This window comes from Rhipicephalus microplus, chromosome 6 (genome assembly GCF_043290135.1).
Source record: "Rhipicephalus microplus isolate Deutch F79 chromosome 6, USDA_Rmic, whole genome shotgun sequence".
Lineage (NCBI taxonomy): Eukaryota > Metazoa > Arthropoda > Arachnida > Ixodida > Ixodidae > Rhipicephalus > Rhipicephalus microplus.
In genome coordinates this window covers 163,979,286-164,006,594 of record NC_134705.1, presented here as the reverse complement: position 1 = coordinate 164,006,594, position 27,309 = coordinate 163,979,286, and the positions used below count along the sequence as shown (strand labels likewise).

At 44.0% G+C, this 27,309-nt stretch overlaps 1 protein-coding gene across 1 annotated transcript; it reads left to right on the top strand.

Annotated features, from left to right (window-relative positions):
• The first annotated feature begins 901 nt into the window (after positions 1–901).
• On the top strand, positions 902–23,882 carry Srp54k (signal recognition particle 54k). The gene is made up of 14 exons (XM_037418633.2): positions 902–1,097; positions 1,765–1,856; positions 3,826–3,910; positions 4,550–4,654; positions 6,415–6,539; positions 8,645–8,795; positions 11,134–11,193; positions 11,509–11,597; positions 13,464–13,564; positions 14,479–14,639; positions 16,278–16,386; positions 17,316–17,486; positions 21,434–21,529; positions 22,627–23,882. The coding sequence occupies exons 1-14, from the start codon at positions 1,020–1,022 to the stop codon at positions 22,713–22,715; spliced, it is 1,512 nt and encodes a 503-aa protein (XP_037274530.1). The 5' UTR covers positions 902–1,019; the 3' UTR covers positions 22,716–23,882.
• Positions 23,883–27,309: the final 3,427 nt, after the last annotated feature.

Here is a 27,309-nt window from a genome sequence, read left to right as displayed (position 1 = left end):
ACGGAAAACACCACTAAAAATCATGAGAATCCAGAGCGCGAAGCGAGCGCGTCTGCACTACTTCGAGCCCCCTGGCGGTCTCCATTTGCAAAGCAGGAACTTCAATAGGTGCGCGCCCGGGAAGGACGTCTGGGGAAGCAAGCTTCCCTATATATTAGGGGCAGGGGCGGTGCCAGGGAGGGGCAAGGGGGGGCTGGAGCCCCCCCAAAATTCTCGCCTGCCCCCCCTATGCCCACCCAAGTGCCCGGAAGCATATATTGAAAACCTAGTAGGAGCAGAGCTAGCTTGCCCCCCCCCCCCCCCCCCCCGCCGGAGGAACTCACTTTTCGTGGTTGCCCCCCCCCCAGTAAAAACATCCTGGCGCCGCCCCTGATTAGGGGGTGGGGGTGGGAGGGGAAGGGGGGCGCTAAGTCTGCCCCATACTTTGGCTAAATAAGGGGGAGTCACGGTGTGGAAGAGTTAACCTTTGCCCCCCCCCCCCCCTTCTGAAGGAGAACCTTGTGCCCGGCTATAAGAACACCAACTTTAGAAGCAGAGGCCCCATGTCAGGCTATATAGCCTTTAGCCTCTGCTCCCGATCCTGTAAGAATTTCAGGACAAATAAACTTGAATTCCATTCAATTCAATTCAACTTGAAACAATGAGCGCAGCGACACAGCGGATTATATACTCGCTTGAACGAACTCTACACGCGAACTCTTCCTACTGAAACCGAAACCAACCACTTAAACATTGTATACTTGCTTTCTGTGTAATATGTGACAGTAAATTATCTTTAACAATTTGCAAATACTTACTTTAGAGGTAACACGAGCTTGCTGGGTCCGCCAAACTTACACGCATACTGTTATTTATACCTTAAACAAGTTAGTGCCGCTGTCTAACGGTTGGCGGCAGCGCGTTCGCTTCGGCCAGCAGCTCCACGCAGCATTTCGGTGGATGCCGTGTCCAGCTGTTTACAGGGAGCGTGAGGAGCAGTTAATTTCGGAAGCCGGGCTCAGGGCCTCAACACCGGCACCATGGTTTTAGCCGACTTGGGCCGCAAGATCACCAACGCGTTGCGGTCGCTCAGCAATGCGACCATCATCAACAAAGAGGTGGGTACCTCTAACCCGACGTCGACGACGTCTTCCCCGCTTCGAGGCCTACGTCAACATCGCGGGCCGGCCCGTAAGGCTATGAAACGTGTTTACGTCGATCCCTCACGAAGTGCGTGTTCCGTTAAGTGCTGTGTTTTCCCCCGAGGTGACTACCTGTGTAAGCCGGCGACGTTTTTTAGGTAAGCTGGTAGAGTTGGCCGACGTCCCAACCGACGTCCTGTAGTTCACAGCTCCGAATTATCTTTCGCGTGCATCGCGCGTATGACAGCTGCTACATTCAAAAGAGCCGAGGAATTTGTTGTCTGTTTAGACGACAAAGCTCGGGCACGGTGCAAGTTGCAGCGTCAGTGTTTTATTAAACAGCTGTCGCTAACCGAAACGTCGTAATCACGCCGAGGCTTTGGCACAGTACTGTGAAACACACCGCTGATCGAACGCGATTAGAGGTAATTAACGGCGTGATAGTGCATCGGTGGACGTTTGTGAAAGTGTCTGTGAAATTATTTCCCGTGCGCTCGCTGAAAAAACTCGCGTTTCGACGTGCGGGAGCCTAGAAATGAAATGTCGGTCAAGTTTGCTCATTTACATAGGACGCGTAGCATGTTCCTCGTGGCTCTCCTATCGTTGCAACATGCCTGGATTTTTTTTTTCTTTTTGTTTACAGGTTCTAGATTCCATGCTAAAGGAGATATGCACGGCACTTCTAGAAGCTGACATCAACATCAAGCTTGTGAAGCAGCTCAGAGAAAATGTCAGGTGAGCTCAACCGTGAAACGCTCGTCTTTGAAGCTGCGTGGCGGGTTCGTCTTGCATGATATTTTCTTTTACTTGTGGTACATAGAACACCTAAAAACGGTGTCGACGTTACGCGGATTCTGCGATCTACATTGACATGTTATTCCTGGTGACTTTATTATTGTTGTTGTTGTTGTTCTAATGCAAAACCTGTTGTTACGCGTCAAGTACGTTTACTTCAACTTGTATAAGATTTGCTCATTCCACATCATGCCGGGGGAAATGTCAAAATGCAAGACATTCCTGCCTACCTTATTTAGAAAGACACCAATCACAACTTGACATCAAACGCTCAAGCTTCACAAGGAGTATGTGTTGTACTGAAGTTTCGACTTCCACAGAGCGCCTAATAATTTTGCCGGACGTATTTCTTGCCGTGAAATTCACTTTGTTTTCCTGTTAAAGGGCTGGAATGGGCATATTTGAGCCTCCCGATTCATGTGCATTGTGAAATCAAAGCTGTAGACTGATGCTGACCTGCATGGATTATTTCTGTACAGGCCACTTTCGTACGTTTACTTAAATGTCGCTGTACTGTGCCACCTAAAGTGAAGCCTTATTCTTTAACACAAGTGCATGCAACGGTCTACAGATCTATGGAGCATGTATGCATAGAACATGTGTAATGTTTTTCCTACAAAATGCGCACAATTTCTCTAGATGTGCAGCTGATGCCTTGTAGTGGTTACGGCGTCATCCTGTGCACTTTTTTCATGGATTGACGCAGCTTCATTGTGCACGGTGAAGTTGCAGAAGGGTGCTGGCATAGTCAGTGGCACACGACACCCAAAAGCTTTCTTTAGCATTTAACCACACTGTATTTAGTTTTCCTGTCTATTGCATTATTGCAGTGTTACTACTTGTTCATTTAGATTTTTTCTCGCGTTGCAATCAGTGAAGTATGATGACAAATTTCAAAATAATATTGAATATTATGTGCTTCCCTGTTCCTGTTGCTTCCCTGTCAAGCACTTTGCTCAAATACTTGTTCCTAAAAAGCAACTTTCATTATTGGTGCCCACAATTTTAACATGTGCAGAGTTACCGCATTTCTTTCATTATTCTAGTCACCGCATACCAGGCGCTGTCGTGATAGATGTGCGTGTTGCTAGTTTTTATTTGCATTGTCATCATGCCTTGCCTTACCGTTTACCAAACTGCATAAATGCATCTGCAAAATTAACTTACTCTCGTTATGTCATTATAATGACTACAATTCTAGGCTAGAATATGCGTGACGTCGCGAAATTTTGTGTTTCTCAGCCTCTGTATTATAGCTAAATGTCAACTTTCCTGCCACAAAAAGCTCACAGATGAATGCTAAAACTAACGCATGTACATATATATGTTTGTGTGTGTTATGAGCGCTCCTTGATTTTCCGAGTACCGCTTCGAATCATTCTGAACCGATTGCTTTGACTACAAGCGGTTCCGGAGTGGCAACTGGTACACTCATTCTATTTGGAGTTTATGACAGCAATGTTGGTTGCAATGGCTTGGCAGTGTGATTTTAACTCTTTTAAGCCTTCTCTTTCCTCACACCGTCTATACTTTCACACGTTTGTCTTCCTTTCCCACTATTCTTTCCATACTTCCCTCCTTATATATCTCTCACTCTAAGCACTTGCAGTCGAGATTGGCTGACCTGCATAAGCTACGAAAGTGAGCCTATCACGGTTGGAAAATTCGGTCCGTGGCAAACAAGATTACAGCCTAAATGGCTGTGCGGCTCTGGTTACATAGAACGCTGGGTAGTATACCAAAGTCTTTCACTTTTGGCTAGACTCCCCGCCTTTGCTCCCATCACGTGTCTCCGTGTCTGTTGCCGTTTGCTTTTTTTTTTTTCCTGCTGTCACATTTCCTAAAGAAACAGAGGCGACTGCAGGTAATTATAGAAAGTTGCAAGCCAATGCTTCCACATCCCGTGCAGATCGGTCATCGACATCGACGAGATGGCAGCCGGGTTGAATAAGCGGCGGATGATCCAGTCCGCCGTGTTCAAGGAGCTGATCAGGGTATGTTCCCTTGTTTCGTGTGTTCTTTGTTCCATGCATGGAGAGGGAGCTCAATGTTGGAAACTCTCCGACGGAGCTGTTGTTGGATAAATAGCATAACATATGGAACACAGGATAAAATGCTGTGGTTCATAGCATGCTCTTTATTTTCATTTGGCTTGTGTTACAACAGCTTCATCGGGCTCAAATAAACAGTAGGTTCGCTTGGCCAGGATCGTTGGGAGGGTGCAAAATTACCGTAGTTTAAAAGAAAAAGTCTGTCTCTCCTAACCACTGTAGTGTACTCCACGACATAACTTCTGTGTTATGCCTATTGTAACTACTACTATAAAATTTATTGCATTCATGCTGAAATTTAGTTATGATTTGCCTACTTGATGGCTTGTAATGTTTAAGCGCTATTTTTGTTATTTAAATATCCACAGTTATGAACTTTTACTGTTCACTTTGGAAACTGAATCGAGAAATAGGACAGAATTTGAACGTTTGGCTGAGCTTCAAATGTTGGCACTGTCTTCTGGTCAACATCAAGCGTTCTCGGTGGCTAGGGTGTGTGTGCATGTTGTCTTTTCTTAGTGTTTGACTGCAAAGGTTTTTTTTTTGGGCATTGTTTTAGGGTTGTCGTTTTGTCGTTGGCAGTTGGTGGACCCCGGGGTAAAGGCATGGCAGCCAACGAAAGGCAAGAACAACGTCATCATGTTCGTCGGCCTTCAAGGCAGCGGCAAGACCACAACGTGCACAAAGGTCGGTGCTTGCAACCTTGCCGGTTAACTCACATGCACTGTAAGATGTTTGATTTAAAGACAAGGGATCCGCGCGTGCAAGCTGAGCAGACGGCAGATGCCCTGCTTAGAGAAAGACTGGGCAAAACTTTTTGTGGCCAAGATTTTCAGCGAATCTCCAGATTTTCAATCAAATTGAAAGATTGAGTGCGGATATTGATAATCATAATCTTCATTTCATGTAGAAAGTTGTGGAAAATAACGAATTTTTTCCATTTTTTTCACAAACCAGCGGTGTCTAGCGGCCGCCCCATGAACTGGAGGAGGTGGCATGTTCAAAGATATGTGAAATTAATAGGCTTGTGTGAATATTCAACCACTTGTAATATTCGAATGAATATCACAGTAGTTGAATTTAAGTTGTTAGAAATTTCAAAGTGTTCATGATAAACAAATAAATATTAACCCGCATGTAACCCCCTTTAAAGGTGGTTTCACTGCAGTGAAGAGGTGCTATACCGTGAATACTTTATACAGAGAAAGTCCACACTGCCAAGAAGCCCCACTGTAAGGTTAAATGAACATATTGTTACGAGTCTGGAGGCGTTCACTGAGAACGCTCAGCAATGGAGCAATGGATGGGGTGAGTCTACGAAAACGACAACAAAGTCCTTGTCCTTTCCTTCTCCGACTGCTCCTCTTTCTCACTCCAGAGATGCTGTTATACTATTTCCCCACATCAATTCATCATTTTATTTAGGTTTAAAAACCTGTTATAGCTGCTTATATGCTCCAAGTATAGTAAATTTTGCCACGTAACATATTTTACAGGTTATTTCACCTGCATTCTACAAAAGCTCAAATTGTGCTACTGTTCAAAGTTCTTTCCACTTTCTGTGAACCAGAAAGAATGTTATTTGCATACGTCTTGTTTTAATTTTAAAAAATTATTGTGCAGGTTAATTAGGTCATGAGAAATATTCTCATTTCGTCTTGTAATATGTGATATATACTACTTGAATTCACTTCAAGCTTAAATTTTACTGTTCGCACAAGCCTATAAATAACTCTGTTTATCGAGCAGTACTGTCCCAAGTCGAAATTCGATGTTGTTCAGTATCTCTTTAAGCACAGGCCAGCAGCAGACAGCACAGGTAAATATGGCTAAGAGTCGCTGTGTTGATTTGTAGAAAAAGGCCTAATGAATTCGGCATATGTGGATGCTGCACTTAATAAATTTCTGAGACGACAAACCTTTTGTGGCGTACTTTATAATTCATTTTTTTTAGGTTGACTATCAACTACATTACTATGAATTGAGGCTTTGTTATTGTGATATTTTTGCGATATAATAATAATTACTGTAGCTGGTTGTCATGTTCCAGTAATATGTGCTAAGTGCAACACTGGGTAAAAAGTGCAATGTCACAAACTCTTTCAATATCATGACCTCACAATGACATGTGGGGCATTGGTGGGCAATTTCAAGAGCTTGGTTTCAAATTTCGCTTCTCGCAATTGACTTCTTACCAGGAAATTAAAGGGGATGAAGTGAAGTTTTGAAACGCCGCGTTCTTATCCAGAACTGTTTTAGTATTTCTCGTAAAAATCTCCGTAAGTGTAACTAGTTTTTTGCTTCGTGCTCTTGCACTTCTGTTGGCGCAGACATGCTTTTAAAATTTCTAACACGGGAACAAGGTCGGTGGTATAAAAAATCTCTTCCATTGTCCTCGTTGCGAGGAGTAAGACGAAACACTCGCTATACACGTACGTCGTCCGCAGCTGGCGTACCACTACCTCAAGAAAGGCTGGAAGACGTGCCTAGTGTGTGCCGACACATTCCGAGCCGGTGCCTTCGACCAGTTGAAGCAGAACGCGACCAAGGCGAGGATACCCTTCTACGGAAGGTGAGCGACCGCACGATAATTATTCGTGACATGGCACGCTTACGTTATTTTGTGGAGCTGTTCATTACCGCCACTGTGATTTGTTGGCACTGGTGCTCTAACATTGATTCAAACGTCACGGTATCGAGTGTCGGTCGCAGTTGCCGCATTTCGATATAAGCGATATGCTTAAAAGCCTGTGTGCTTAGATTTAGACGCATGTTGAGAAACCCTGGATGGTCAAAATTTGTGAAGCCGTTCACTTGGTCATCTCTCATAATCATATTGTAGTTTTAGGACACAAGGCCCCTACAATTATCATATTGTTGTTATTAAGCCTTTCTCCTTCGAAAAGGGCTTAGAGTATAGATGAAAAGTGGCAGTGAAATGCTGTCACCATTGCTGTTGGTTTTTCCGTAACTCAATTCACATCTTCCCGCGGCCGCAGAAGCTCTTATAGTTGTGTGCCCACTTCAAGCTCTTGTTACTCTGTTATTTATTTATTTATTTATTTATTTCGACATACTGCCAATCCCATCAGGGATTTTAGAAGGAAGGGCGTGAACATAAAAATTCGAATAGGTACACAATAAAGACATACATCGCGATAAAGTACAGAATGAAACTAACAGAATCGGATCATTTAACAAATTCAGATCAAAGAAGGCATAAAACATTAGTGTAAAGAAAAGTTGTCAGAAGAAAATAAATGCAGCGACTTGGTTGACACATTGGTTGACATATTGGCATATGCATCAAGAAACACAACAAGAAATTACAGCAATAAGAAACTACCCTACAATATGGCGAAGTATTTCAAGGAAGGGCAAATTTATACACACTGAAAAACAGAAACATGTTCAAGAATCAACAGAGCGATTTCTCTTCACCTGGATTCAGTACTAAAAATTGCTTAAAGAAAAAATATGATGACATGATACTTCGCTCGTACAATGTTCACACGAACATACATATTAAAATCAACCAGGTGATTCCGTTTGCATAATACAAAGTTCATTTTCGACAAGGGTTAGAAATTTCGCTAATTCGGTAGTGCTGGAGATACTCGGATCCAGTTTATTCCATTCATTAGTGGCTAACGGAAAGAAGGAGTAGTTAAAGCAGTTTGTGTTGAAGGAGTATTCGTTAAGTCTCATTGGGTGTTTTTGGCGTGTTGTTCTAGTTTGATCAAACGTAAGATAGGCGGATACATCAATGTTTAAATGACCATGTATTAATTCATGTATGAATTTTGCACGTGCTAACCTTGTTCTATTCATTAGAGTAAGTAATCCAGCTTTTTTCATTAGTTTAGTCGGAGAATCTGTATGTCTGTACTTGTTGTAAACGAACCTCATAGCTTTCCTTTGTATTCCTTCCAGTTTCGTGTTAGATTTTCAAGGTAGTATTGGTTGGTGTTAAACACTATAGTTCAACGTTTTGGTGAAACAGCAGCACCACCCATATCTGTTACTGATAACGCCATGTTTTATACATTACAATGGTGGACGAAGGCAGTGTTCCGTAGCATTGGAATTACTCTTTTTAGTTTCATTTCCCGGACACAGCTCAACTTAAGTATATTGCAGACAGAGCTGGTAAATTATCCCTCAGAACCCATTACAAGATACTGCTTGTGTGATAAATTTAGGAACGGACAGAATGGTGGTCTTGCGAACAGTGTGTTCTGTGCTTAGTGTTTATAGAATTTCTAGTGTGTACAGTACGACATTATGTACATTAAAATGTCTGTACCACGGAAATGGGTACAGTGAGCTGTCAGACATAATTAGGTGCGTAAGAAAGGGGTCTCGTTACTTTTACGGTGTAATGGGCCTGTGTTGTCAACGAACGCTGGACATAATAAAGCCTCCTTTGTGTCCCGGGCAACTTTGATAAGGTCAGACTGGGCTGTGCTCGTTCGTGAAGCGTGACTGCAGACTGTGTGAACAGATATTAATGTTGTCCTAGCCTCCCCAACTCTGCGCGTCGAGCTTTTTCACGAAACAAAAGCTCTCCCTCATGTACGTTGGTTCATGTCTTCACTTCGTGTCCACCTTCTTAGCACTGCACCTACTTTACTCTTGCGAAAACCTGCGACGCGAGTTTCTGTCTTATTCTGGCAGTTACACAGAGGTCGATCCGGTGGTGATAGCACAGGAGGGCGTAGAGAAGTTCAAGAACGAGGGCTTTGAGATCATCGTCGTCGACACCAGCGGCAGGCACAAACAGGAGGACTCGCTGTTTGAGGAGATGTTGCAAGTGTCCAACGTCACCGTGAGTGCTTTCACTGTCTGTTGTTTCGACATGTTGCATCTCGCGTCGAGTGTTTACATTGTAACTGTGATAACTCAGCGAGAAACGTTCATTGCGTAAAAGTATAATAATGGGTGTTTGGCAGGATGACACACTTGCACGTGCATCAGCGCTTGCGTCTTTTTCCATCTTTATCTCCATCTCATCTTTGTTCTTCGTGTGTGCTGCTGTGTTTAACTATTATGAACCAAATAGCTTACCAGTACGTGTGAAGCATTTTAACTCGAAGTGGCAAGAAATATGCGGTGTCGTCGGCATTGCCAGCATTGTCAATAAGCTAAAAATTGCGATGGATGCAAAGAACAAGAATAGCTCAAGGAATGCTTGGACTGGCATGAAATTTCTCTGGGCAGCTCCTGCAAGCAGCTAAGTTAAATGAGTTGAATAAAAGGACACTGACTAAATTTTGGTCGGGATGTATGCCAAAACCAGGCCTTTGCGGATGTGTAATCAGTACGCTTCAAACGTGCTGTTACAACTCTGGTTCGAGCCGCACAAAGGAGAACTTACCAGTTGAGCATGTGCTCTGATGCTTTGTGCCCCAGCACAGACGATGTTGCAGCTCGCAGCAGACTTTGCAGTTAGCAGGAGTACTGTGTCTCTGCTTATTGTGGAAAGATGGCTGTCACCATTGCTGTTGCTTTGCCTCCTTCGTGTCCTGCGCAACTCTTTGGAGATTGTTTAGAGACTCTGGGAACAGGGCCCTTTAGTGTCCTTCCAGAGACTCTGGGAACAGAGCCTAATAATGCTAATGCATTTCACTCATTAACTCTTGAAGGGTCGAATTTTTTAATCATATGTATATAGTTCACCAGGGTCAAATTTACTTATTGCTAATCTAAATTCATCCGGCATATGTGTATCGAAAAAAAAAACGCAATATTTTTTATCTTTAGGGTGACTATAAAGTGATAAAAGAATCGGTTGGGTGCATTGAGTGAATGAATGCAACAGCAACAAATTGTAATGTTACATGAAGTAAGGCTGGCAGCCAGCTATTTTGGATCCGATATTGCGCGGTACTCCTACAAAACCCTATTGAAAGCAAATACAACCACAGCGATCGCGACCGCGCCGTTAAAGTCAAAGTTCACCGTTGCCACTCAAACAACACTCCCTCCACCCTGCCTCCCCCCCCCCCCCCCCTTGCTCGCGTTTGTCTCACTCATGCAAGATTAGTGATTTTCATTCTGTTTGAGCATTTGACGGGAGTTCTATCACGCCAGGTGTGTTATCTTATGCGCCTTCCTGGCGATAGAGACGGGCCAGCTAATTTGCTCTGAGCTTCAACAGCACTCGCAGGCTTTTACTCGCTCTAGGAAGTTATAATGCGCGGGGGCTGTTATCAATTTAGACTTGTTAGGGAACATGTTTGTGACAGCGAAAATCCACTGAGAGTATTCATGCAATTGATATCGCAATAATAACGCAGTTTTTTACCGCTAAATAAGTGTTTTGGGTTAGCTCGACCTTCAGTCTGTCTTTTGTTTGATTTGTACATTTATTTTCCAAATTGTTGTCCGAACTTCCATATAACAAAACCCTCTTTATAACTAATATTCCTGTGAGTTTGTAAATTTCATTACACTCAAACCTCATTGTAGCAAAGTTGCATCTTACAAGGAAATAAGTTCGTTATGTCCAAATATTCATTATAAAGGTTATTTCTAATACTGTATCTATTGCAAAACTATTTTTAATTTAGTTTTTTATAACTGATATTTTGTTATATCCGTGTTTGTTATATGGAGGTTTGATTGTATGTCCGGGTTCAACTTGAAATTCTTCGTCTTCTCACCAATGAGATCTCTATTCTTAGAGAGTCCACAAGATGGGAGACTCAACCGTAGCATAATCATCTGTGTTATAGTCAGCGTCGACACCGAAACAGGTGTCATTGCACCCTGTTGAGCATTAAATGACAGAGCAGCAAGCGGTCACCTATTGAGAGATTTGAAACTTGTCAACCATTTGTTTTGTGTGCGCAAGAACGGAGAACCGCCTGAAGAATTAAACCAAAATTAGCCACTGTCATTATGGCTTCCCATATTATCGAAAGAGGCGCACTTTTTAAACATGCAAGCAACAACATACGTTTACATCATTGACCATATTAAGGTGCATGTCGTTAATTTGAAAGAGTTAAGGGCGAAGCTTGAACGTCCTCCATATCCTTTTTTACATAGTTTATGGTTTATGGCTTAACTCGTCAGTTTGCCTAAGCAAGTGCTCACACTTGTGGATGCCGTGTTCGTCTTCTGCTCGTCATTTGATTATGTTCCTCCTCTTGTTCCTACAGAAACCAGACAACATAATCTTTGTGATGGATGCATCAATTGGTCAAGCCTGTGAAGCTCAGGTGAGCTCTCTCGCCAGTTAGTGCACTTCTCTTGGTTGCTGGACTAAGTTTAGGTTTACTCACAGCAGGACGGCAGTGGAAAGTCAACTAAAACTGCATTTTAGGCCTCACACGAAGCCTGTGTTTCAAGTAGTGTAGACGTAGAGAAACCGTGTCATGAGAAGGATACATAATGGCACTTTTTGCATTGAGCGGTAGGTGACATAAATGTACACACTCTAACATTTAGTCTGGAAAACAAGCACACTTCTCTTGGTTACGCTATGTTGCACTAGGGACCACTTGTTTAGCTTTGCTAATTTTGCCCTGTTGCAGGCCCGTGCCTTCAAAGAGAAAGTGGACGTCGGTGCTGTCATCGTCACGAAGCTCGACGGCCATGCGAAAGGAGGTGGAGCCCTCAGCGCGTGAGTTGTTGCCGATGATACTCGTGGCTAGTTCCCTAGGACTTGAAAAAAGGAATTTGGTCACATTTGGCGATGCATGCAGTGTGCTCAAAGTTGTGGGGGGGGGGACAAAGGATAGAGGGGTGCGCAACAAAGAAAACGGTCTGGAAGAGCGACAACTAAAGGGGTGCAGAAGCAGGATCGGGTCGGCATTCAACTGCAAGAATCTATGGCCACTTCGCCGATGGCTTATCGGGGGTCAAAAGTAGTTTCCCGGGAAGCTGCCAGATCGCCGACTGCGTTCGCTGTAACCGATCGGCGGCGCCAAGAGATGTTCGTTGTAAATGCGATTTCGTGCCATGAAAATAATGTATATTTCCACGGTCACGTGGTTATCGTTCATTTTAAGTAGGGCAGTTATATGTGGGCTCGACTGTATTCTAGTCTGCCTGTCTATTTGTTCACGATCTTGAATGAACTGTCTTTGAGGCTTTATTGAAAATGTTCAGTTGAGTGAGGAAAAGGTGGCTTCTTTCTTTAAATATCAAACATTCTTTTTTTTACAGCGAAAGCTGTCATGAAATCTCAACAAGGGTACCGTGCGCAGTAGTTGCCCGTCGTCGCCTGTTCCCTTAATGACTTCTCACGAAATGAGAAAAAAAAACTGAAGTAAACAAAAACGACCAAGGACACAATGGGATTCGAACCCGGGTCCGCTGCATGGCCAACCTAGTACTCCATTACTGAGCCACGCCAGTGCTTGAGACTTCATTGCGAATTGGCCTTAAGCAGGCTCAATGTCGGGAAAGGAGTCAGTTAATATGAGTAGTAAAGTGTTTTAGAAAAGCAAAAGAATAACCAGGTGCCACACAACGGGAATTACATTACCAAAAGTTCGTCGAATGCTCCTATTCAATACTTCAGGCATACCTAATTCTTGGGGGCATACCCAGTATTGGGGGCATACCCAATACTTCAGGCAAGAGCTTCAGGCATACCTAATTTATCGTTGTCAGTCACAGCATAAAAAAATTGAATGAAATTCCTTGAAAGTGTGTAGCGGGTAGCACGCTTCTTCGAACGCAGTATGGCAGAGTGAATGCCTCTCTACAACACAGAAATTATGATGATTTACGTATGCTGTAGTGAGTGTCCTGCAAGTGTATTCGTTGCAGTTACCCATGGAATGTTTAAAAGAGGCTTTGAAAGGCTGCTCTTCCAGATTTCGCCGGGACAGTGCTGCTCTTTCCGCGCAGGCCTGCCAGTTGTTTTTACTGACATTGAAAAAAGTAACATTCAGCATTAAGTTAATTCGCTGCTTCAACATTGTTGAACAAAAATAAGTGGGCTACGGTTCGTGGATCATCGAGCGATACTGCTGTGCACGATCTGAGGCAGAGCACAATCGATTAACACTGCACAAAATTTTACTTGAATAAAGTTTGTCACAAAGCCTATTTTCATCCTTTTTTCCTTTTCATAATTCTTAATTTCAGCCTCTGTTAGATGACAACTTTGTGGATAAACTTATGAGCTTTTTTTTTTCTCTGCAGCTCTGAAGGCAATACATACTACATGCTCCTGCAAAATGACTTTGTTTCTTAGACTAAGCAAATGAAGTAATCATTATCAGCACGTGTCTTCCTGCAAAATGACTTTGTTTCTTAATCAGAGTAAGCAAATGAAGTATTCATTATCAGCACGCGTTTTTCACAGGACTTTTGTACTTTTGGGGCTTTGGTCATTCTGTCCAGTTTCTTCTTTGTTCTCGTTTTACTTGAGGTCAGCAGGCCTGTAGTTATTTAGCATGCGCAGCTTGCAGGTGCACTTGATGTGTTTGCACTTGCCAAGCACTAAACCTGTGCTTCGCTTGTTCCTTTTCTCCAGGGTGGCAGCCACACATAGTCCAATCATCTTCATAGGTACCGGGGAACACATAGACGACTTCGAACCCTTCAAGGTCAAGCCATTCATCAGCAAACTCTTAGGTGGGCTGTAAACTGCGAAAGTTTTTTCTCGCTCCCTAGATAGTTGTCAACTGGGCCAGTCGGTGCAACATATTGTCCAAGTACTGTAGACTCTTTAAACGGAACCTGAAGAGGCCATGAAAATATGTTCCGTTTAACTGGAGGTCTGTTTACTGAGAGATAAATAAGGCTGCTAATTACCAGTCGTGTTTCAAGCAGTTGTTCCCTCGAACAGGTTTTTGTTTACCGAGAGTGTACTGTACACGTGGTTTCACTCCAGGAGGAAATAGAGGCCAAAAATGACGGCATGACTTTACATATGGGATACTGTTCCGTCGCGTCTTTTGTCACTCCTACAAGCAAACTCTCTGAAAAAGACGTTATGTGACAGCATAGCATGGCTTGTGATGCTGCCCCTTTATGCCTGTCGTGTCTTTCTTTGCTCCTACCGAAAAGAAAGACATGACATCGTAACATGGTGTGACGCTTGTGGAACTGTCCCATCACGTTCAGAACACGAAATACTGCTGCTCATGCGCAAGCTTCTGTTATGCACAAAAAATATGTATGTATGTTACAGAAAGAAATAATATTTTCGTAGAAGAAAAAAAACAGAAGTAAGACTTACTGCTGTCATTACCCATGCTCCCTTTAGTATGTTGGTGCTTTCCGTGATAAATTGACATACGACACGGGTGCCTGTCCGATGGCTTTTTCGTGTTTTAGCATTAGCCGCAAAGGTAATGGTTTTCGCAAAGCGTGGGTTTGAGCGCAGGGTTATCGAACGGCACACTGTCAGGGCTTATTGAGTGTTGAGCACTGCACCAGAAAGAAATAAACTTTAGAAAAAATCCGCTGCACTTGTGGCAAAGCCGAAGCATTGGTTGGCAGAGGTTGCAGAGATTCCTACGTTTCTCGTCTCGGTCGCCCCACAGGTATGGGCGACATCGAGGGCCTCATTGACAAGGTCAACGAGTTGAAGCTTGACGACAACGAGGAGCTCATCGAGAAGCTCAAGCACGGCGAGTTCACGTTGCGCGATATGTACGAGCAGTTCCAGAACATCATGAAGATGGGTCCCTTCAGCCAGATCATGGTGAGCTCTTCGTTCGCGCTTCTCGAAAGGGATACTATTACGCAAATTTTCAAGCTTTAGTGGCGAATGAATGGCCAAGCCTTCAAGAGCCTAGAAAATGTACCGGTAAGTCTGGGTGCAGTTTGAAAAGGTAATTTCAGTATGGTTTGGAAAACTGGTTTCGGTTCCTACAGTACCCTGACGTCACAACACGGTGTGAGCTTCTTGTCACATCCTTGCGCAAAATATCATGTTACATTTCGATAACCAGTCCATGCCGTGACGGCATAGCTGACGTACAAGTGGCCATTTTGTATTTTTGTAGTCGTCGTCACAGCTAACCATACGGGTGCGTGAACTCACCAGAATCAGTACAGCAGCCAGACGACACACTAGTGTCAGAGTCAGTAGGTACACCATGCGCTCTTCAACTTTAATGCTTAACTGAAATATCCTATGAGAATTTACTGAGATTCGCACTTGCCCAGAAGTGTGTCTGTATGAAGGTGTGTTGTAATTGATTGATTGACATATAGGGTTTAACGTCCCAAAACCACCATATGATTATGAGAGAGGCCGTAGTGGAGGGCTCTGGAAATTTCGACCACCTGGGATTCTTTAGCGTGCACCCGAATCTGAGCACACAGGTCTACAACATTTCCGCCTCTATCGGAAATGCAGCTGCCACAGCCGGGATTCAAACCGGCCACCTGCGGGTCAGCAGTCAAGTACCTTAGCCACTAGACCACCGCGGCGGGGCAAGGTGATTTGTAGGGTAGAGTAAACGTGCTTTTTAATGTTGCTGTCTGCACTTATTACAACAGTGGCATGAACTGCTGTCAGTGTTACAGAAACACTAAAACGAAACAATGAGTCAGTTTAGACTGATGACAAATCATACCTTAGTTTTCAGTTTAGACTGATTAGTCAGACTGAAAACTCTGCTGTTAATTTCACTGTCGTTGATTTATTAAGCAGAAGGGGTCAGAGTTTCATTTCGAAATTGTTTGCGGAAATCTTTGCTCATGAATATCGGCGTGACTCCACAAATTCTGAAGTGTTCTTTTTTTTTTTTTTTTTTTCACTTTGGCCATAGTGCCTCAACTAAACTGTCTCAAACGTTGTTTATGTCTCGGGCTCCCTAGCTCAAAAGACAGTGTACTTTAATTTTATTAATCTCGTATTAACTATGTACGCCCTGGTAGGTACCGTTCAAAGCTATCATAGTCAGTGTAGTAACATGTGGGTTGTCTTCTGCACCTGCATTTTCTTTCTGCACATTTTCTCACCCATGAGGCGTTTTTTCATAGCGAGGGCAGTGCTTTCGGCATTGTGCACGGGTAATCGCTAATGCAAAAAAGTTATTACTTGTCGTTTAGTGTGCACTAGAGATGGTGTTCTTGTTTCACCTGATTAGCGATGGCCTTTCCGGGATTATTTTTATAGATCACGAAACTTCTCAGGTCATCTTTTCGAGTCTTTAAGTGTTGGTCAGTGGCAACAAAATGTTAAGTGCGTCTCGAACACTGTCAGTCACACTGACGGAAACTGCTTCGTCGGGCTATCTTGCTTCTTCAAGGCGATCACTGGGGCGTAATTACCACGAATTTTCACACATTCTTCTCGTGTAGTGACGACTGTGTCGCGGGTTCTGTGCAGGGTATGATTCCAGGCTTCAGCAGTGACTTCATGACGAAGGGCAACGAGCAGGAGTCTATGGGAAGGCTAAAAAAGCTCATGACTATCATGGACAGCATGAACGACCAAGGTATGGACAGAGACTTTTCGCCGGCTAACAATCATCCTGGAGGCCCTGTGAATTTACGCAACGTACAGTACTCTCTCTTACCACTGACTTTTCTTTTCTTTTTTTTTTTTCAAGGAGGTTTTATTGGTATGCAGCACAGGCATTACAAATAGCATCATGATCGGGACAAAGCCTAAGGATATTTGTTCGTGGCATGCAGTTATGCGGGCGTCGCAGATATCGAGCTGGCTGTACCAGTACGCAAAAAGCCATGTTTTCTAAAGCATTCATCGCAACCGTACAAAATGGATTGTTGGAAGTTATCGGAGATGGCTGGTGGGCATGTGGGCAGAGTACGAGGGAGTAGAAATGGGGAAGCACAAACATGCCATGGGTTATTTGAAAACCTGCAAGAGGCAGCCAGTAATTTATGAACCCAATCATCTCTCATTCGGGTCGCTTATTTTATCTCAATATTAGCACTATCCTGACGGTACCCTACAAAAAAACACTTACCACGGTTGTAAAAAAAACATTCTGTTTTCTGCTAGAAACAGGGCTTGTGCTTGCATAGCCTGAATTAACGGAGCCCATTAGCAATGAGCTGTACTTTGTGAGTTGGACGACTAAAGTAACACAAAATGGCTGAGCAGGACTTCATGTTGTGTGGGTCAGTTGATGTCCAAGGGGTAATAGTGCCCGACTTTGTTTTATACTCTTACTTGCTGAAGTCTTCATTCAATGTTTGTGGATGTCCAAGGGGTAATAGTGCCCGACTTTGTTTTATACTCTTACTTGCTGAAGTCTTCATTCAATGTTTGTGCCAATGTCAGTATCCTTTTACAAGACAGATTATCTCGCCTATGCCTGGTGTTTGCATCGTGCTCAAACTTTTGTAAGCTTTGTTGGTACCAGTGTTCTGTTCGTGCAATTCTCCGTCGTGCCCTCAGAGCTGGACCACAGAGAAGGGGCCAAGCTGTTCTCGCGGCAGACTGGACGGGTCACGAGGGTCGCCCGCGGCGCCGGGGTCACCTCTCGTGAGGTGCAGGAGCTCCTGGCGCAGTACACCAAGTTTGCCGCCATGGTCAAGAAGATGGGTGGCATCAAGGGCCTCTTCAAGGGTGAGTGGTGCCTGCTACAGTTTCACCCGAAGGGATGTGGAAGAGCAGACCTGTGCATGCAACACCATATTTACTCTCGAGCTTAGGTAATTCTCGCACCCTCAAAAATTGCAGCAGAAATGTCGTCCGCTACTTCCAACCATTGATGATGATAGTGCACGCCATCTGGCGCCATCTTTTAAGCATTAAGCGTGCTGTCAATGCACGGAACTCCAATCCAAGCCAAGCCAAAGTGGCAAGTGCACGTTGTGACAGCTATTTCACGGTGCATCTGTTGTGTCGTTACGCTATGGGGGCAATTTGGAAGCTATGCGGCTGCTTTCAAGTTAAAAGTGGTTAATCATGTGCTGATTAATCATGGTAAGCACTCCGGGGTCGCCGAGATTAGTGTTCGTTACTAGCGACGGCAGCACAAGCAGCTGAAAGCCATCAAGACGCATTGGGTCGTGTGCCTAAGACTGGGATGAGTTGTAAACTTCATTTCCTCAGATGGCAACTGCGGGCGATTCTGTGTTAAATGGCCATCGGCCTAATTTTCACGCTATATGCTAACTTTTTGAGGGCTCCCGTTGAGCGGTGAACGCTAAAGCTGTGCCCGTAAGGCTCACAAGCTTTGCAAGCAGTATTCTAATTCTCTACTATTTGGCTGCAGCTTTTGTGTCTCAAATAAATTTTGCCTTGTATTGAAGCTGTGGTTTTATTGTTGAGGTAAGTCTTAGTTAGTACTTTTCATAGCTTGTAGATAGTTGGTGACGTGATAACCTCGATTTGCAGCCACTTTATCTTTTTTATCTGTATGTTTTCACGGAAAATTTTCTTCGCATAATTCTTGCACCCCCAACTCCAACATTTCATCGTTTTCCGCAAAAAAGAGTGCAAGGGTTATGCGAGTAAATGTAGTATTCTGAGCAACATCAATGGGTAGAGACACTATCGTGCATACATGTCATGTTGAAACCACTTATTTCATTGAAAACATGTCTGAAATATATTTTGGCAGAGCAAATGGGGCATTGATTTTGACAATGAAGCTGTATATAGCCAGGATGTAGAAAAAATTCATTCGTGAGAACATACCAAATAAGCAGAAATTCACCTTCTAATATGGAACACTGCGAGTGAAAGGGCTTAAATTTCAATTCAACAACCTATTTTTTTTAGGTCCTTATAAAAAGTTACATAATAGTTATTTCAATTCTGCTAACTTTCACTTTAACGAACTTTTTTCTAGGGTCCCTTGAAGTTCGTTGAGGTGAAGTTTCCGCTGTATTTCCAATTGTTTGTAGTGCATTCATTGCTTTGCCGTTGCAGCAAAACAGACTTTCTTGTATGGCGTATCAAAATACTATGTACCAGCAAATCTCCCTTGTTGTATGAATACAGTGAACAGCCAATATTTTGGACAGGCCCAGTAATTTGGACATCTTCATGGCTGCACCACATGCCCCATACCACACTCATAGCCAGGAATTTTTTCGGGGGGGGGGGGGGGGGGGGGCACTTTTTCGAAACCCTGAAAAACACTTACAGCAAAATTCAAGATGCCAGCAACATTTTGGCACCAGAAAAAAAAGCAGTGTGCATAGATTGCAGTCAACTTCATTTAGGCCTAGGATTTTTTGTAGCTTTTAATCGCTTTCAAGACCATCGAAAACTTCTCCAAGTCAGTTGCAAAAAACAGGTCGCAGCATTTCGCTTGAAGTCCGCCGTGGTCTTCAAGCGCGTAAAGCACGGCAGTGTTGTACTACTTCTCGAAGGCATTTCTGGCAGCTTCTGTCTTATGGATGGGTGCCTGGTCCAACAGTAGTAAGCATTTTTGATGTGATTGTGCTTGTTTGAAAAGTGCTCCATGCCATCAGGCTGAACCAAAGAGGATGGTGAAGATGGCACTTGGTTGCGGCAGGTGTGGGCGTGGACATTTTAAGCCTATAAGGTGCTTCCACGGAGATTTAGGAAAGCCACGGGAGAAGAACAGCGAAGGCAGGCAGACGTGGCTGAGTCGGACCGAGTGAAGAAGGTGGCCAGGGCGCGGGAGTGGCGGCCAGCAGAGCTCCTGCATCAAGGTCGCTGCAGGCTCCCACCTGGACACAGAGTTTTTTCTCGTCACCTGACGGGGGAAGGCTTGTTCTGTTCATCTGGCGTTGGCCAAAAAACGTCTCCGGCCTCGTGTGCGGGCTACGGCTGCCGAAAGGTCACTGACGTCAACTGGCCCGGCGCTTTTCTCCCTCCAAGGCAAAGATGTGGGCTTTTCAACCTATTTGCCAGACTTGCCTTGCTGCACGAGTGCGTCTTCGCCATTACTCAGTCGCATCAGTTGCAAGCCCCGCATCGCCGCTGTCACCATTTGCATGTGTGCGTTCATGCCTTGGTAGCAGAGCCTCCGCTGCAAGCACCGCGTCCCGCTATGTTGTGATAAGGGTTATTTTCCACTGAACATTTTACATTTATTTCCACGCACAGTTCGCATCTTTAGCCATTCGTTCTTCCTGTGAATCTCTTTCTAGTTTTGCATGCTGTGTTCTTTTTCTCTTGTTCATCTTTTAGTGGTTTTGAAGTATATTGAGTTTTGGGAATTTGGTGGAAACAAATGGTCTCGTCGACTCATTTCTCGATTACGGTTAAATCATGGGCTTTTTTTCCTTTACACGAACCTACACGAGAGCTTGCCCATTAAATGGCCTCATGACAGCATCGTATGTCGTCGATGTTTAGGCCCCAGACTCTCGACAGCGATTCTTGCATTTTCTTTGATGTCATCCAGTCGTTTTTAGGAAAAAAGGTCATTGTTGTGATAAAACCAACTGGGCAACTATGTGACCCTTCACGCCCATCAAAAAATATTATTCTCACCTGCTACACGGAAGGCCGCAAAGGCCCTGGCTTGAATTTGTCCACTTTGCTCCTTGAAGATAACGAAGGCCGGGAGCTTGTGGCCGGTGGCACAAGCAGCTAAGCAAACTGTGAAGCTTCGTCAAGCACATTCAGTGTTCGCAATTCGTATGATGCTTTCGCCAACGACGTTGTTCGTCCTGTTGGCGGGCTTGTCCATTCGCACAATTGTCTGATGCATGTTGGCCATGTTATATAAGGTGTAACCATTGCACCGTCGCGGTGAACTTGTGGAAGATGAAAAGGCACTTGCTGCCTGCGAAAGTTCCTCGGGTGCCTTCTGGGTCTCGTTTGTACTTTGGCACATTGGAATGCTGAACCTCTGTTTTCAGTGATTCTGTAATGGCTGGAGGCTACGAAGTTTCCCAATTGCATGCTGTTCGCAATTTCGACGGCCTCTTCGGAAAGAATCTGGCTGCCGACGGCACGACCTGCACTTCAGGTACGCGAAGAGAGAATCGTCCACGTGTTCGACGAGCACTGGTGCGCCGTTACTGAGCTTCAGTTGAGGTTTTGCAGTCTCATAGTTTAGCTGCAGCAAATTATTGGAATTTTTCTCCAATTTCTGTATCTGCTTCTAGTCGAGCTTGAGATGTCGAGACGTCTGGTGCTCGTTCTTTTAGTTTTTCAATGCCATCGAATAACCTCTTTTTTTTTTTTGCCACTGTGTAGGACTGCATATGCATAGCTGACCTCTCACTGCAAAGACAAAGCAACAAGTGGCACGCAAGCAGGATTGCATTGGATTGGGGGGAGGGGGCACTTTCCCAAAACATCGCAAATATTGGAAATTGCCAGTAAAGTTGGGGGGGGGGGGGGCGGGAGGGGCACTTGTATGAGTAGAGGGGCCCTTGCTCTGAATTTTAGAGCAGTTAGAACTTAGACTCCCTTCCTGGCTGCCAGCTTTCCTCATAGTCATTGTGTAAGGTTGTCAAGAAATTTTGTATACCCAGACTTGGGTGTTCTATCTTCAGGCTTTGCGAACTCATGAAAGGTCCGGAACGGCATTGACTTCGGAACATGTTTTGAGCACAGAATCTTGCTTGCCCTGATTTCAGGTGGCGACATGGCGAAGAACGTGAATCAGGCACAAATGAACAAGCTCAACCAGCAGATGGCCAAGATGATGGATCCTCGGGTCTTGCACCAAATGGGTCAGTTTTGTTAACTTGCTTCTTGACGCCTGCATCATTTATTTTGCAATATAGGGTTTCAACTGTAATACCACCTACAATTGTGTCCATGTTGCCATAGTTGCTCAACTGTATGGAATTTTTCGGACAGTAAACAGACTGCTCACTTATGATAGCAATTGTATTTTATCGAAATGATAGAAGGTAGCCATGAAATCAAATTTAATCCAGTGCGCTCAGCTGTAAATGTATGTCAAATAGCACCTCAACTTTGCTAAATGTTCAATAAGTCATAATTTCTATTTAATAACTATTGACACAAGCGGCACCTAAATTTTAAAAGAAGACACGAGAAACAGTTAGGTTGCATTTGATGTTTTTCCTTCATTGTATTTAACTTTTCTAGACCTCACTTTACAAGCCAGGTGCTGTGCATTTAGCAGTTGCGTGTGAAAATGAAGCCTACGGCTGTACGAAAACCTTACAATGGCACTTGCACCTAAATCGTGCCATAACGATGTACTGGGGTCCACTTTTCACGCATATTTTGATGGGGGACTACACTCAGCAAAGCTGCATCAAATAAGTGCTGTTCAACACATATGTTGTAATGCAATATGTTCTAAGCTCATAAGTTTCAAACCATTACCTTGCGTTGCGTTCAGGAGCGATGAGTTGCACGGTCTTGTGGTTGCCATGACCATACAGGGAACTGTGTTGCTGCCAGCATTCAGCCATCACGAAAGTTAGGTGTAGTGCATAGACTTGGCTAGTCTTTGTGGCTTCGAACGCGCTTGCTTATTCTTGTTTGTTTCTTGTCTTGGGTAAGAAACAGTGGCACATTGTGAATTTTGTGATCTCATTTTAGTTGGTCAGCCTGATAGGGTCAAGGTGAGCCTTGGCTAAAATTCATATTGTAACCTGTAGCCCACATGGAGCCAAAAGATGGAAGCTCTAGGCTAGTCTGCAAGCAACCCATCATTCCCATGGTGGCTAAAGTGCTGCGAGATGCATGCTTCCTTGGACAGTAGCGACAAGTTTTGCTCCAGTGCATTATTATGGAACTGCGCTTCTGAGAACACACGTCACGCCAACCCTGCCGCTTTCTCTTTGTGCAGGTGGTTTCTCGGGCCTGCAGAACATGATGCGGCAACTACAGGGTGCCGCCAGCGGAAACGTCAACAACCTCATGAACATGGGAAAGTGAACTGCCTTGCGTCGTACTGGTGTACGACAGCGACCCTTTTATATAAAGCGACGCAGCGTGTGCGCCAGATCAACATCGCGAAGGAACCGAGGGCAGCGCAGCCGTGCCCGCGTCATTCATTGGCCGCTTGCAAACGATTTCTCCCGTCGCCCACTCACCCCTCTGCTTCCCTCTGCTTTCTTCTCTCTCTCTCCAAATCGTGTCACCTCACAAAAAAAGTGTATTGCTACAGGTGAATATATCTGAACTCTGCAAAAAAAAACTTTACACGCATAGTCAAGCCTGTTCACAGTTCTCGATGAACATTATTTCTGCAGTGTCACACTGTTTCGGTACCTCTCAGTTGGCTTCCGCGACTGTGAAACGCGTTTGCACTCCCGTGATTTCCTTACGGCCACATGGTGTCAGGGTCGCCGGGGCAGACGTTTCAATCAGTGCACAGGTGCGCACATTTACTTTTTCTGTCTCGTCCCACGTCGGTGCTTTTTGCAGCTCACAAGTGATGCACGAACAGGTCTTTCAGTTTCGCTGAATGCATGTGCAATTACGCCTCATGATGCTGTAGAACGAAGTGGCGGTTGCGTCCGCGGCCGTTGCAGTAACGGCGACACTGCAGACTTTGTCGCACTACTAGCACACTGTGAAGCTGATGTGTTGGTTCTCATGTGGGCCGGGCACGTTGTACGTCGCAAGCTTAGGGTACCTCTTTCCAAGCGTGGACGACTGAGTGATCTTCTGAAGAGATGTTGATGACATCATTGTTATGTTTTTTCGTACATTTTTTTTCAGAAGTAGTTAGTGTCATCATTTGTTAGTGCTCATTGCAAGCTGTTTTTGTTGCCCAATTTACGTTAAGTGCTCACAACACCCGTCCTGAAACACAATACTGTTATGCATTATGTTTGTGGGCTAGTGTGACATTTTTTTTTTGTCCACATAAACGATTTGATTTTCAATAATCTTTTACCTCGTGTAGTTGTCACTGTACGGCTGGGGAATCGGGAAAGATTTTTTGTACAGGAATCGTGTTTTTGGACACGTGCTTGTAGAATGTACGGCAAATAGCAATCTTGTTCTTGCTTTTTTTTTCCCTAAATGTACAGAATACATTTCGACGTGACGACAATGCATTTCTTGATAAAAAAAACATAAAGGCCTCTGACTGAAGTTTCTCTCGTGATGGATGTTTTGTGTAGGTGTTGTGGGTGTATTGTAAAATTCTGCACTGATGAGAATATGCAATGTTTCAGAAGTCAGTTGCCCCTTTCCCTTTTTCCTCAAGGGGAGACACTGCTTTTAAAAAGAAATTTTTTTATTCTTTATTTATGCTATGACCCTCTTGTTGTGTATATATATTTGCTGGCTTATTTCAAATATGCAATTGTTTTTACAATTTAGTGATTAGTCCCTAAAATGCAAAATATTTCATCTGACTTTTGGGGAGCAATTTTTTTTTCCAACTGAAAGAGTTACAAAGTAAATCAGCATATCAAAATAATCTGGAATCGTAACTGCTAACATTACGACGAAAATGGATGTTACAGAACCACTTGGGCAAAAGTTATGCTATGTTGAACAGGTTTGAGTGAGTCGATATCAAGCGCATATTTCACGCAAGAGTGTTCAACATACCATAACTTTGCTTCTAATGGGTTTATAACATTCATTTTCTTGCACTTCACACCGTTCTGATTCCAGGTTATTGCCACATGTTGATTTACTTTGTATCTCTCTTTGTTAAAAAAAAATTTACTTCCCAAAAGGCACATGAAATATTTTGTATTTTGAAAACTACACATTACTCTAGAACAATAATCGGATACATAAAACTAGCACACAAATTCACATAATGTGAGCAAGTTCAATCATTATTGATCAAGAAATTTTAAAAACTTTAGTGTCATGTCCTTCCTTAATACACCGAAGTTGTTAGGAATCGTCAGTCATTGAATGTCACTGGAACGGCTCGCATGGCTACCTTAACCAGGTGTGACATCTTGGGACAGCAACTTCGTTTCTTAGCAGTGTTTTTATATTATTAAAGCGGAGCTGTATATGGCTAATTTCTTGAAAACCTCGTCTGTAGATGAAAGACGTGCGGAACAACACTATTGCAGCGCACCTAACCCCCTTCTCACAGGTGCCTCTGCTGATGCCATTCATTCGCAAGTATCGCAATACTCGGCGGCGGTACCTCCCACCAAGCGTTGCGTCCTTTTGTCTTGTCAGTTGAAGATCGCTGGTGCTTTCATCAGCTGTTTTTCTTTGGACTGGCTGTGGGACAGACGCGTGTGTCGTTCACTCCGGGGAGCAGCCGCAAGTAAAGTAGTGTCAACGGGCACAGTAACGCGAATGGTCGCGAAAGCTCGTGTGGAGCCGCAGTCGCCGCGTTCGTTGTCTCTTATCTTTGCAGCAGCAGTAGGAGGGGGGGGGGGGGGAGGAGGGCTGTGAATTTTACGTATGCCTTGCTCATTCTTTCCCACTCCCAATGGCAAAGAGGGTAAGGGTTGTCTGCAAGAAACAAGAATTAGGTGTGACATGGTGTGAGCTTCAGAAAGAGGTTTGTAGTTGAGAATATATAACGACCATAAAGAAAATGCCGGTGTTTGGTTCTTTCAGAAAGTAGACAGAATCCATGATTGACAAGAATTTTTCTGATATGGGTACATGCCGACTAACACATGAGTAAAAGTAAACCCAGTTGTTTCGTATACGAAGACAAGGGATGAGTGAAGCTCCTTAGAAATGGGATTCAGACTATGTGCCTGATGTCTGCTTGCTTACTGACGCACGTGAGAAAAGAACGGAAGACCGTATCCCATCGGAAAAATGGAGGCCAACGTTGCTACTTTTCTTTATCGCATGGCGCTACGTCCTCTCCAACGTTTTTTCTTTTCTTATTCCGGGAATCAAATCATGTGCGTAGCAGCGCAACAGTTCTGCTGCTACAGACAACAATGGAGGGTGGCAATGTGAAATGGCAAGTCGCCTCGTTCAAAGATCACACTGCGCAGCAAAGCCTGTGATTATTGATTATTGGGAAAACTGTGCATACCTATATGCAAACGACTGGGGCACCTTCGGGGTCCATATTGCTGCAGGCTCACCTGCACCGGGTTCGCTGCGTACGACTGCCACCAAAACGACGCGTCGTCGCTTTACTTAAAACTTTTACTCCGGCTGAACTAATTCGATATGTCTATTTTAAAAGATGGCTGTTATTATTTATAATTATCATTCCTTGTTACTTCGTTAAATGATTATTACCCTCTATAAGAAAATGATTGTTTCCAATCTACGTCCTACTTAGGATCTTAGTTAGATTTATGTTGTGCATCATTGGCCCTTGTTTTACAATCTGCTACGGCAATGCTGTGGACTTCTCTAGCTCGTTCCACGATGTACAAAAAAGTCGGGATCTTTCGGGAACATCTATGGGGTGTTTTTTTACCTAGGTAGTAGCGTGGGATGTTGCTCTAAAAGGGACACCCAAAAGAGTTTTTAAAAATCAAACACTTACACTCAACGTCAAAGCTATAGAAAGTGCTTTTAGTCGCGACTCGCTGTCTGTCCTTCAGAGATGAACTCGAGGGGCACTTGTTGAAGAGCTGGTTGATAGCATTTCATATACGAATATGCTATGCATTACCCTCTTGACTCCTTTCCATCGTCATCCGCACTGCCTTTTCTATCCAATACTGTAAGTTGAGGGGGGGGGGGGGGCAGCGATAAACTTTCAAGTCCTTTTGAAGGGAACAATGAGCACTGCTACTATATCTGCGTAGGCACAGCAGCACTCGACAGTCTTGACAGCGCTGTCCCAAGCTACTTGGGACAACAGCATACGATACCCCGGGTCCCTGAACTGCTCTGCACTTAAAATCAGCAAGATGGCAAGTTGGCAAGTTGGGCCAGTTGCATTACGTTCATAATTGAAAATTTTGTTGCAGCGCACTAAAGAACCAACCGACAGAAGAGGCAGACAAGGACAGCACATCCTTGTCAGCCTGTTCTGTCCGTCCATTCTTTAGTGCACTTCAACAAAATTTTCACTTGAAATCATATCTCTCGTAATTGCATATTACAATATCAGAAGCAGCACTCATACCGCGAGAGGAAAATAAGGTGTCGACACTATAGAGTCTTTTTTAATATAATTTTAGGAAACTTTATGGTCGACACCACCTGCAAGTTGCTGCCACAGCACACACACCCTTGCCGTCATAGACTGTGACGACGGCCCATGTAGTCATTTGTCGCTGAAAAGGGTATGCGTTGTGTTCTAAATGACACAAAGTTTTTGCACGTTTCAGAAAACTTGATCGCGCTAATGTGGCCAAAGTTTCCAAAAATACGTTGGTAATGCATGCTAAAGTTTCGGCAAGCTTAGGTGGGAAACTCGAGCATACCTATGGCTTTCATTTTCCTCTAACAATAATTAAGCGGAGATAATTAAGCAGGGGGGAGCGGCGATAACGCGTAGTAAAGGCAAGCGAAGGAAGACGCAGGACGGGTGCTGTTTGTGTTATTCCGCTTGCGCTACGTCACGTATAGCGTTTTTTTTTTTTTTCTCCCCCGTTTGTGAATTTATGAT

Excerpts from the sequence above, each read along its gene's own strand:
- Srp54k (XM_037418633.2), top strand. The coding sequence starts at position 1,020 with ATGGTTTTAGCCGACTTGGGCCGCAAGATCACCAACGCGTTGCGGTCG. Across the intron at positions 1,098-1,764 it reads CGACCATCATCAACAAAGAG|GTTCTAGATTCCATGCTAAA; the intron begins GTGGGTACCTCT and ends TTTTGTTTACAG. Across the intron at positions 4,655-6,414 it reads AGACCACAACGTGCACAAAG|CTGGCGTACCACTACCTCAA; the intron begins GTCGGTGCTTGC and ends CGTCGTCCGCAG.